The following is a 12,129-nucleotide window of genomic DNA, read 5'->3' on the forward strand; positions in this document are numbered from 1 at the left end:
ATGTTCCTGTGCCTTGATCCAGCTCATTTGAAAAACAGTAACATACTGATTAAGATGTACCCACTATATGAAGTGATTAAGCTTATTCGTGAGGTGGCGTATGAGAGCACATAGCCATCAGTGGATGCCTCCCTAACCTCTGACTCAGTCTGTGTCTAGGTGGCTGCCTCCAGTCCACACTGTGAGTGCAGAGTTCTTGTGTGTTCCTCTGTGAGCAGTAAAGTGCAGTGTTGTTTGCATGATGGGGAGAAGAAACTTAATGCACATCCCTTGTGTCTATCAGAGCACCATAGTGGGGATGTGGTGGACGAGGGACACAGCCGGATGGGGCATGGGAGGCGGTGGCGCCATCTGTGGGTGCTGAGTGGGAAAGGAGCCCGGGCCGGCCTCTGCCCCACCAGCTGCGCCGGGCACCGGCCTGTGTCTGGCGCTCTTCTGGTGTGCCCGGAGGCCGGCCAGCTGGGAGTAGGCGCTCTGGCAGACGTCGCACTTGTAGGGCCGCTCGCCGGTGTGCAGGCGCACATGGTTGCGCAGCGTGGATGACTGGCTGAAGCGGCGGTTGCAGAAGCGGCAGGCGAAGGGCTTGTCCAGCGTGTGGATACGCATGTGTGAGCGCAGGTTGCTGCGCGAGTTGAAGCCGCGGTGGCAGATGACGCAACGCATGCGGGCGGCCGCGGAGGAGGTGGAGGAGGAGGAAGAGGAGGAGGAAGAAGAGCCGTCGCTGTGATGTGAATCCTCTGTTGAGAAGACAGGGAAAGATAGAGTTGTTAGGTTTCGGGGTTGACTGGGGGACCAAACACTAAAGACAGGCTCAAGTAGACTACTGCACATGCAACTTCTCGCTCTGGCCCAACCTGTTGTACAAAACCCTATGCTTGAGGTTCTCTCAACCTATAGGGACAGAGCAGAACAACATCCAGCCCCCACCCCCACACCTGCAGGACGCAATGTCTCCCCAAAGAGGTTCTCCCTCTAGCATGGGGGGGGGGGCGCTAATATTATATGTTTGCCTTGGGCAACAAGCAAGTCATTGAATGCCCCTGTGTTCATCAGAGCACCGCTTGCTACTTTAACCCTCAACATTTTTCACCATCCCTCAGGGTGCACCACAGTTTGGCCTGCTTTGAGATGACTGTTGCTGTATGCACGCATTTCATGTATTACAAAAAATACATCTCCATCGATATGCCTCAATATACCAATCCGCCTCTTTTAACCCTCTCTGAATGGTTTAAGTGGTATGGATCAGTAATCTGTGATCTGTGCCAAAGAGTACTAAGCACAGTCAATGGGTCCAATTGTAAGTGACAGATGAGATAGAGATCTTGAGTTCAACAGGCTCTCGTGCTGCAAGACACATCCAACAGCCGTACAGAGGGGATGAGCACCTTAACTAATAACACCTATTGTTCTTATAATTACACTGACAACGATCAGCTCAAGTCATGCAAACACACACGCTCTCTCTCTCTCTTTTTCTCTCTCTTTTTCTCTCTCTCTCGCTCTCTCTCTCTCTCTCTCACACACACACACACACACACACTCATTATATTTTCTGTTGAGTGACTCACCATTTCTGATCTTTTTCTGGTTTTCATCCTCTATGTTGGGGACTCCAGGAATGCCAAGAAATGTATTGTGTGAGTTTCCATACCAGACAAGCAGTTCTTGGTCAGGGGGGATAGTCTGTTTGAAAAAGAGGCAACATTATTTAACTCTGTTAGTTCAGTTGGCCAAAATAATTAAATTCCATTTCAACCACTTGCTATCAATCAGGATCTTAGACGCACTGCTTATGGAATGGTGGATTGTAGTTAGATGTATTCCTCTTTGGAGCCAGTGGATGTATTGGGTGTTCTGGCACCGAAACAATCATGAGGCAACAGTTCAAGAGTTTGCCAGCGTCCTTCAGACAGAGTGAAGCCTTTTGACTCGCTGGCATTGCCCAGAAGAATTCATTCAGTGTATTCGTTTCCAGGTCGAAGTTAAAATTAGCATGTCTCACCTCTAATGCCTTGTAGTAAATGCTGCTGCCAATCTGCACCACCTCCAGGTTCTGCTCCTGCTCGTTGCGAGCGCACTTGATGTAGGTCATCCAGCTGCGGTGGTCCTCCTGACTGGCATCAATGAAGTATCGCACCGTCCCGTCCTCGTTGAACACCTGTGGGTGAGCACCAAGAGCAACACGTTAAGAATGAATTCGGACACGCACAATGTGGGAATGTAAAAAAAAATAAAAAATACGGCGACATGGGTCCCTAAAATTAGAAACTCTTTAGAAACATATTATGAACAATTACTTTCTGAACAATTCTATGTGCCAAAACTTAGATAAAAAATAGTTGTCCTAAACGGTCCATTCCTGATGCTGTCCTTTAATAAAGATATAGTGTAGCCGACATTTGTATTAGCCTGCCGCTAATCTGCGAAGAGGCCACTGCGTAGGCCTACTGAATGAGACGCATGGAAATAAAGAGATGCTCACCTCCCACATCAAATTGTTGTTCTTCAGTAAATCCACGTGTTCAGGAGAGGTGACTCTCCCCGTGAAGGGGCCCATTTCAGCGCCGGCTTTGATCCAAGTCTTGGAGAAAATCCCGAGGCCCTCTCCTGGGATGGAGCTCTGCGCGATGATGACCTCACTGGGTAATACCAGACTCGACAGCTTCTGCACCTCTGCAGAGAACAAAAACAGTTAGGCTACATATAAATAGGCTGCGGAATTATTGTAGTTTTACGGTCTTATACTAGCATTTTATATTTCATATTTGCAGGGTATGTAGGTAAGGTTAAATAGCTTATCTAAACTGTCTTAAGTATGTCCACAATTTGGAATAAAATTTGATAAAAATCGTTTTGAAAAATGCCCTTATAACATTGATTTACATATTTCTTGTCTAATGCTGTTCTGCAGTAATATAAGCAAGCCGGAGTATAGTCTACTATCTTGCAACAAATCATCAAGACTTTATTTCAGTCACGAAATATTAGGCCTGGCTACATCTTTACCGCTAACTAATTCGATTAAATTGCTGAAAGAGCTATATTGTGTAAAATTAAAAGACCACATAAAGCATTTTCAACCTCATTTGACAGCGTGAAAAGAACAATCTCGGATTTCTTTAATGTCAAAATCAAAGAAATTTTATTTGAGTCCACCAAAAGACTGGCCGAACCGAGGTTAAATGGTCCCGTATTACCCGAGGTCCAGCAATTTGTCATGCCTCTGAATGATATTCATTAAACTCAATTGGAAAGAAACGGCTAATTCCAAATTCATTATCCTTTTAAGAACTTTGTAGCAATAAATTTGCGCTGAAAGAAACTAGGACTTGTTTAAAAGACACAGGAATTTCTCAAACAAAAAAATGGAAAGGCGATTAGATGGTTGACATGTTGTGAATGGCAATAGAATTAGCCTTCATGGCGCATTACCGCAGGAACAGCGATCTATTAAAGCGAAAGAAAGAGAAAAGCGCTGGAGCCCCATAGCTGCCAACAGAGGAAAAGAGACTGTCCGGAGATTGATGAATGCAGGATAAAACCCGGGACATCTTAAAGAAAGGGAACCTTTCTCTCCCTTCGGTTTAAGTGGAAACTTTCTCAGGTCAAGCACAAAGTTAACCAAATGAATTTAATACCCTTCTTCTTTCAGTCACCAACAGTTACACGCCTAACAAGCTTCTAAATGCAAGGTCTCAAAGCACGAAATGGGTTAATGCGCTAAATGGGTGGAAATAAAGGAGACAAAGTGGGAAAATGCTGGAGAACAGTAATGCAAAAGTCACGGGGACCTTGGGAAGAAATCTTGAACAGTGGGAGAGTATAAATTCTCACTTTTTCGGTTCATTCTTTTTGACAGAGGGCCCCGTTGAGGATAAGACCTCACGGAGGTTTTTCAGAATATAAGTATGAGGGGTATTTTTACGCTAGTTTAGTCAATTATTGCAAGCGAATGGGTCATCCTTCTCTTATTGTAGTGATAATGCAAGAAGGTGAACTTAAATAAAACAGGGCAGTCACAACAATTTGCAATCAATGGTTTATATAATTTCTCAATGAAAGCGAAAAGCGATTGAAATAAAAATATATTTGTATGACAAATAAGGCTTTCGTGTCATTGTTATTTTAACATTTCATCACGTGCAAACAAAAAAATCCGGTCTTTCCATAACCTAGCTATTTCACGCAAGACAGTCTTCACAAAATAGTCTATGTTCTCTCAATCTCTATATCTAGCCAATATGCAATATCTTCTTTATTTCTATAGGCAAATTAGGCTCTTCTCTACACAGTTTCGAGATAAATTCCGCACACACTTACACACATTTAATTTGCAGAATCGCACGGCAACTTACCACCGGTGAAGGACTGTGCGAGCACTTCGGCGGTGAAGGCAGTCTTGGGACTGATGCTGCTAGTCTTTTCCTCGAAAAGGTGCTCCCCCAGCACGTTTCTCCAGCGGCCATAGAGGAAACTGTGCAGAATGTCCGAGGTGATGATTTCAGACAAGGAGCGACTCTGAGATTTGTATCCCGATTTCAGCAAAAGAGCATCTGGTGGCAGTACTGAACCCATGGCATAAAAAAAAAATCACTTTACCAGTGGAAATTAGTTTGCGAGAACACGACGGTGACTGCTTCCTTTGCTTTAAAAAGGGGGAATCTGTGTGATCGTCTTATTCCTGTGAGTAGGACGCTCGGGTCTAAAATGCACCTCGTCCTGCAGTCAAGGTTCTCTTATATGTGGCCGGCGTGACCCTGTTCTAATTAGTTATTAATGGCACTCCCCTACGCTATAGAAAACGTCTTCACGAATGGGCCACCCCCTCTGAGAACGAAAGTGAGATGCAAACACACAGTCTGAGTGCGTGTGTGTGTGTGTGAGAGAGAGAGGGAAAGAGGGGGGAAGAGAGAGGGAGAGAGAAGAGGGAGGGAGTCAGGATGAAGTGAGAGAGAGAGGAAGGGGTTTCTCTCTCCGCATGAGTAGTTGCTCACTCTGCTGCGCTGTTGTCCGAAGTAACCTAAACTGTGACAATGCAGCTTATGCAAGCCACCTGAGGATAGCTTATCCTATTATTAATAATCGTAGCCAGTTGCTAAACTTTTAAACATCAAGTTTATTTGTAACTTTTAAATATATAAAAATCAGATTTGTTCAAAACATATAAGAAAACAAAAGCCAATTGTTGACTGTTTTAATATTAGTATTTTGACCATCACAAAATCGAAATGATTGTGTTTATTAAACATATTTATGTTTATTAAAAATAACATAATCAGTTAAAGCTGCCTTTGCAACGACTTCTATTAAGTTTAAACCCTTAGCAAAACAGTTCCTTTTTCATTTTCATTTCCATATCGTTTTATCGTTGTATTTGTATACAAAATGTGTCCTCCAACAAAAAAATGTGTCCTCCGTTTCAATCATTGGTGAGAGCGGCGTATTTAAGATTTCTTCCCATATTTAGCATGAGATTGTCCAAGTCTTGGTGATAATGGGAGAAGAAAAGAGAAAAGACCGTGTTGTCTATTTCATTGTCCCTCATGCACACACACAAATCTGCCTTGACGAGATCCGTCCTCTTTTCCCCTTGTAGTGAGCACTTTAATATTCATAGATGTTCATATGAAGCCCTCAGATTGTGACAGCGTTTATGCTATGTGTATACGGCTTTTCTTTCAATAGCCAGCTCCTCTATTTTTCTGGTTTGATGGACTGCAAGTAAAGGAGCACTTTCCTCACTCTGCATCGGCAAGGACATCTTTATTCTATCCCGGATTCGCGGGTTCACCATTCACGTCGGCTTGGAATGATGTCAGCCGAGTGAAAAGTGCTGCAAATCAATCTTTCATGGTGTTTTGAGGACAATTTGACATCCATGCACCCCTCTTTTCTTTTGAAAAGGGGAACAAGGGGATGGGTCCGAGTATGCGGACAAGTTGGGGTCTGACGAGTATGGACGCAATCAAATGTGAGAGAGGGAACATTCGGAGCGTCAATGGCGAGCGAGTCGCTAAAAACGCAGTGACGAGGGAAAATTAAGGTGAGTGACAGGGCAAGAAAAAAGATTACGCTTCAACAGATGCATATTATGGGGGTGTCCCTCTCCTTCATTTGTCATTCACCAAATGATTTTCACCCCTCTTCAAAGGGGTTACTTCTCATCTCCTCTGCAGTGATATTAAGCATGTAAAAGTTTATTTGGAATGTTCTGACCATGTAAACTTTGCGCATGGGAAGACCATGTTTTTATGCAAATGTTACAGGAATTTGAGTAGATAATGAATTTAAGTTAGTGATTTATTTGACTAATTTCCCATCTCAAAAGAAAAATCGAACTATTTTTGTTTATTATAAATGTCCTGAATTGATGCCAGGCAATGTCAGTGACAGACATTGGACCCGTATTGCCCGTTGTTCAACGTAGACCATGTTCATGCTTTTCGAACAAAACTCAATAAAACTGACACATTTGGAATAGGTTATGGGGCGAAGAGAGATAATATGTAGTAGGCCTGATAATGCTGTGCACTGCATATTGAAATAGTTGCGGTTCCATTGTTAATTCTAGTTGATAGACTGGCATTAGAACTACATATATGCCTACACATAAATTGATTTTCGATTTGATTTTGTCGATTTCAAACTCTCGTAGGCTATAAAATCATCTGAACATTTAATTGTGGTTTATTTAGTAAACGTTTCATTATACGTTTAATGCGTATTTTACCAAATTAAGAGAACAAAATGAATACGCATAAAACGCTAGCATATTGATTTGAATCTTAATGGACTAAATCAACAGTTAATTAAATTAGACCAAGTAGATATTCAGTTAATTAACCAATAAGCTGCTAATTTCTAGCCACAATTTGGCCTACCCTTCAAAGAGAGCAACGAGTCAGGGGTTGCGTAAAACTAAAGAGCTACACATTTTCCCCTTAACCAATCCAAATAAAATTAGTAGCTTCCTCCCGTAAAAGTAGCCTTCTATTAGACATATCAGCTGCCTCTTCCAGTTTATTCGGGCTTCAACGACAGAACTCGGTTTTCCGTAGGGATATTCATATGTACCATTAAAAAGAGATTAAGGTAGATATCACAGCATGGGTATAGCGGTGGAGAGGCTTATCAGCAGGAAAGGTGAGAGAGGGTGAATCAGTCCCCCAAAGAGCTTTCCCCAAGATGGGACTGAGCACCTGCCCGACAACACTCCAGCTCCACAGGAGGTGTATTTGGGGAGGGGGGATAATTGAAGCCTGAGGGTTCTGTCCCAAATGTCATAAACAGAAAAACTCATCAGCGTCATGAGACTTGTGTACCACTGACAGAGAAAAATATGCCATCAAAGAGTTATGGAAAACTCAATAGGATCTCTCACAAAACCAAATGAAATCCCCTTTCATCCTTTTGGAGAAACGTGTCAGAACCTCCTCCTCTTCTTCTACAAGCAAGACGAGAATAATTCAATTTACAATGTGCAAATGTGTGCCCCTCTCTAAGTGTCTGTGTCCTGTCTTGAGTGCACCAACTGAAAATTAGAATGTGCCCATATTCTCTATGGATTCATCCCAGACAACCCTTTTCTGTCCATAGGGCCATCACATTCATAGAATAAAGAGACAGCAAGAGGATCAAAATCATGGGGAGGATTTGGGAACAGCTGCGGATTGTCAGTGTGGGACAAAGGGGAGAAGGGGGGGGCCTTGCTGTTGCTGGTGCCCCCCAGCGAGGGTAAATATTTTAAATGACAATGCTCAATAAATGTTGGATTTCCCAAAAAAATTCCCCTTGGACAGGTTCCACAGGGAGTTGGGACAATGGGAAGGGCAGCACCAGGGCCATCCCTGAGCTGTGTGTCTACAATGAAGGCAAGGGGAAATCCTGTATCAGTGCCTCTTAATTGCCACACTGCAAGAGGATCACAAGCTGCAGAGTGCAGATTGAGATTAATGTGTATATAATATGCATTCAATTTAATGTATACTTAATACAGCTCCTGACAATGACACATAAATAGCAAGGAAATCCAATAAATGTTAAGTCACTCGTCTTGCAACGCTAATTATTTACTCTTTTACAGGTTAGGTTTTAATTACGCTATGTGTTTGTAACTGGAGAATGGAGTTGAGCTGTAATGGCTGCATTTAAATCTTAGCAGTGTTGAAGCAGCAGTGGTCCATGAAATGCCAAGTAGATATTTCCCAACAGGTCACACTATTAATACAGTGGCAGTCAGAAATGGAGACCGATACAAAGGCGAGTCATCGCTCTTGGCACGACTCATGAGATGCATTATGCAATGCCCGCTTGTGCATGCCATTAGGAGTGCAAAGAAATGCAGGGCAAAGGCAGCGAACAATGAGAGATGGCATTGAGCTTCAATTGAGCCACCCTGCAATGGGGATGCAGACCAGTCAAGACCCATACATCAACACTGAGTACATGAAGGTCACATACATACATTCAAACATTCATCACGAGTCTCTAATGTGCCCGAATGCTGCAGGCACAGCTATAGAAACAGGACAATATGGCCTTGGGGGATGCTGACTGGATTTCCTGTGTGTGTGTGAGCCTTCCAGAGATGAATTTAAAAGTGAGCTGATCTGTATTTAAAGAGCCCTGTTACGTCCCGATAGGACCCCTCCTTGAGGACTTCTGGCCCTCGAGTGCCACCACTTAGGATTCAATTAGGGGCTTCCTCCCCTCGTTGGATGGGTGCTGATTGTCGGCTGGCAGCCCAAGCCAAAAAGGACACAAAGCGACTATTAGAAAGATTGGATGAGGAACTTCAGGTCATCACCATATTCCCCAACTGATGGTAGATGGGCCAATGCCCATTACTGGCAGGGGTGACGGCAACTTTTTAAGTGCCCTTTTAGTAGGCATTTTCGCTTGGCGTTGCCTTTCCCTGGGCGCCCTCTCTGATGTGTAGTTACCGGATGTCTGAATGCGCAAAAACCACAACTGGGTACTTACATCATCCAAACACACACAACCAATCTCCTGTTTGAGGAATGGATGCACACACCCCCCTCCCCAAACAGTTTGACAACTTAATAAAACTAAAAAAATTATTTAGTATCTCTAAAAGACAAATCTATTTCAATGTCTGTCTGCATAAGTGAAATTCCTCAGTTGAGACACATTCAATGTTTAGAGAAAAACTTAACCATAACAGTACTTTGAGGAAAGGAAATCAATAAAATCTGCTTTTTAAATCATGAGACTTGCTGGCCATTTATTTAAGGTAAATGTTAAATGCAGCATGAAGTTGCATAGAAAGTATAAATCCTTTATAGACACAACAGCATAAACCATACAAATAGGCTTTTGTTTTTACGTACAGAGGATGACTTAAATCTTGTGAAAAAGCTTCAGAAAAGAACAAAACAAAAACACCAAGTGCTCAGTTTTCAGTATGATGTTCACTTGAACTTGGAACGTGTTAGAGGAAACCAAAGTCTAGAAACCGAAATTTAAAAGAAAATTAAAGAAGCACAAAAGTAGTCTTTTGATGTTTTTTAATACACTGTTACCTGTACACATGAGGAAAAAACACTAAATTTAAACATTTGTTTGAAATTATAATATCCCTTTTCATTAAGCAATGAAGTTAATACTAGATTTTCAAATTTGTAACTAATCAATCATACATATATTAGATCACACATAATAGAAAGAAAAAAAAATAATTAAAAAGTTATTAGCATTGGACTGTACACGAGTCCACAGTGTGTACTGGTTGGGGCATTAGGGGAAGCTGGGTGGTACCAAATAAGACAACTTTGATCTTAATACTTAGAATATAAAAAACTACAATTAATTATTACACAGGTAGGATCTGGGGGCTTAGCAGTCTTGAATCGTACAGAAACATACATAAAAACCTATCATTTCTCATTTTTGTCCATAGCAAGATGCAACATCAAATTTCAAATTACACATTCACGATCTTTGAAAAATTTCAGTATGAAAACAGAACAGAAAAACAGGGACAGTTTTCCTGTGATAATGACTCCATGAAGAGAAAAAAAAAAACGTCTTTGATTTAATTATATATATATATTTTAAATAAAGTATTTAGTCAAGTATCCGAGCATACATACATAGTTTTACAAGATAGCAAAGGCAAAAACTCACAATATGCAACAACCCCATGTATCCCAATATCAGATCATTGTAATAAAAAAAATTATCCATTACATTTCCATACGCCTAAAAAAAATATATCTAAGATCTACAAGATAAACGTTTGTCAAAATATTAGAGAATCCATCTTTGTTTCAAAAATGAAATAAGATATTGCACCTTTTTAAACCAGAGTACAATAAAATGACAAGGAAAACAGAATACAAAGCACAACAGGAATTAAATTAGGAATTGACTGCCATTTGCCAACATCACTCATCGTTTTTGTAACAAAAGAATACATTTTCCTGTAACAAAACATCACAGTTTCATCTTACTGAATTAAAATGCTTTATGTAAAAGGAAAAGAAAGAAAACATTTTTACACATTCTTTAAACATTTTATGACAAAAACAAAACAAAAATGCATTCAAGACTGCTAAGCCCAAAATTACGATTTTATTGCAACAGAACTAGAAAAAATAGATTATATTGCGTTGTTGAAATGTTACAATTCCGGGGTTCATTTTGGCGGGTTTATTTTTTTTAAATCTGAATTAAAAAGGAAAATATAGAAAAACAAACAACAACAACAACAAAAAAAGTCTGTGAAGTCCAAAAGGGATCCCGGAAATTGTCCATTCATATAATGGTGTACACAAGTATTTAGTAACAATTTTTTTTTATGTTCCTGATTTAGAAATATTCTTTTTTTAATTGTATAAGTCATTCTACAGCTAGTGTTTCTCGCTAAGAAAAAAGTAAGTCTTCAAGGCGTTGCAAATCTAGAAACCTCTGTTACAAAAGGTTTTGTTTTCATCCTCTCAGTGATTCAAAAGTCTCCGACTAAAGGGCTTCCGCTCTAATGATCCTGCAAGACAACAGAAAGAAACACATTAGGAACACATCCTCTAAAAACAGCAGCCGGGAGACTTCACTGGGCCGTGTGTGCCTGCCTCACTCACCTCTACATGCACCACATTCCACCATAACAACCATAAGACATACAGGACCAAAAACACAGGTTTCACATCTTTAGATTTAGAGGACGACTCCACAACTACAGACTACCTGAACCACTACATGCAACTTTCCATTTTAATCCAACATCCATCCATCCTTCTCTGACCCATTACACATACAATTTACATTTAACCTCAGTGACTAAGGTTAGTACAATGCAGATCCACATTTTCATCAGTGTACCTGTGTACCTGGATGTTGAACCCATGACCCTAGGGGTTTGCTAGCGCCTTAAAGTTTTCATTTCATCAACTGTGAGAAGCACATTTAGTAAATAATTGACTTATCAGAAGCCCTTAGGCTTGCTTTGTTGTGGTTACGACGCCAAGTATTGCATGTCTTCATGGGCCTGGTGGAGGTAATCTGGTTTGCGAACGATTTACAACCATGAACTCTGCCCAAGCTGTACCTAGATATCTGCAGTCCTACCCCAGTAACAATCACGTCTAGCCCAAATATGGAAATATGGTTCAACGCAGGAAGTGTAGACTGAACATTAAAGAGAAAGGTTAACCAACACATGAAATGCGTTTGATTTACATTTACAGCGTTTCTGCTGAATCATACTCCCACCTCTGGATTGTCCTTGTCTGTGGGTTTAGTGAAGCCCTCACCTGAAGGCCAGGAGCCTGTGTCTGCTGTGCACCCTGGCCGTAATAGGCCCCCTGCTGTCTGTAGTACTCCACCCAGGCAGCACTGTAGTCTGGAGGGGAGCTCTGCTGGGACCCGGACACTGCAGCCTGGGCTAAAGAGAGAAAGAAAGAAAAAAAGAAAAAATGAAATGAATGAATGAAAAAAAAGAAAGCAGAGGGGAAAAGAAAGAGACAGACAATGGGGGAAATTGAACTACCATACTGACAAGGCAAGGAGAATCCATAAGTACACACCCATAAGGGAAACGAAGGCCCAAAGTAAAGTAACCAAGTTATGCCGGTAAGAGAATGCAAGACGCACAGGAGATAGGAAGGG

At 41.4% G+C, this 12,129-nt stretch overlaps 2 protein-coding genes across 6 annotated transcripts in view; both read right to left on the minus strand.

The window, feature by feature from the left end:
* Positions 1 to 279: 279 nt before the first annotated feature.
* prdm12a (PR domain containing 12a) lies at positions 280 to 4,578 on the minus strand (the record flags this gene model as incomplete). Its single annotated transcript, XM_080847285.1, has 5 exons — positions 280 to 737; positions 1,572 to 1,686; positions 2,006 to 2,161; positions 2,486 to 2,676; positions 4,359 to 4,578. 5 exons carry the CDS (start codon positions 4,576 to 4,578, stop codon positions 280 to 282), a joined length of 1,140 nt encoding a protein of 379 aa, XP_080703411.1.
* Positions 4,579 to 9,515: 4,937 nt separating this feature from the next.
* The window catches only part of fubp3 (far upstream element (FUSE) binding protein 3), a 31,104-nt gene continuing 28,490 nt past the window's right edge, over positions 9,516 to 12,129 (minus strand). For all 5 annotated transcript variants that reach the window (XM_080848186.1, XM_080848187.1, XM_080848185.1 and 2 more), the window contains 2 exons: positions 11,775 to 11,905; positions 9,516 to 11,008 (listed from right to left, as the gene is read on the minus strand). In XM_080848186.1, coding sequence (XP_080704312.1) covers positions 11,000 to 11,008; positions 11,775 to 11,905 — 140 coding nt within the window. In that variant the 3' untranslated portion in view covers positions 9,516 to 10,999. The remainder of the gene's footprint in view (positions 11,009 to 11,774; positions 11,906 to 12,129) is intronic.

This window comes from Sprattus sprattus (genome assembly GCF_963457725.1).
Source record: "Sprattus sprattus genome assembly, chromosome: 11".
Lineage (NCBI taxonomy): Eukaryota > Metazoa > Chordata > Actinopteri > Clupeiformes > Clupeidae > Sprattus > Sprattus sprattus.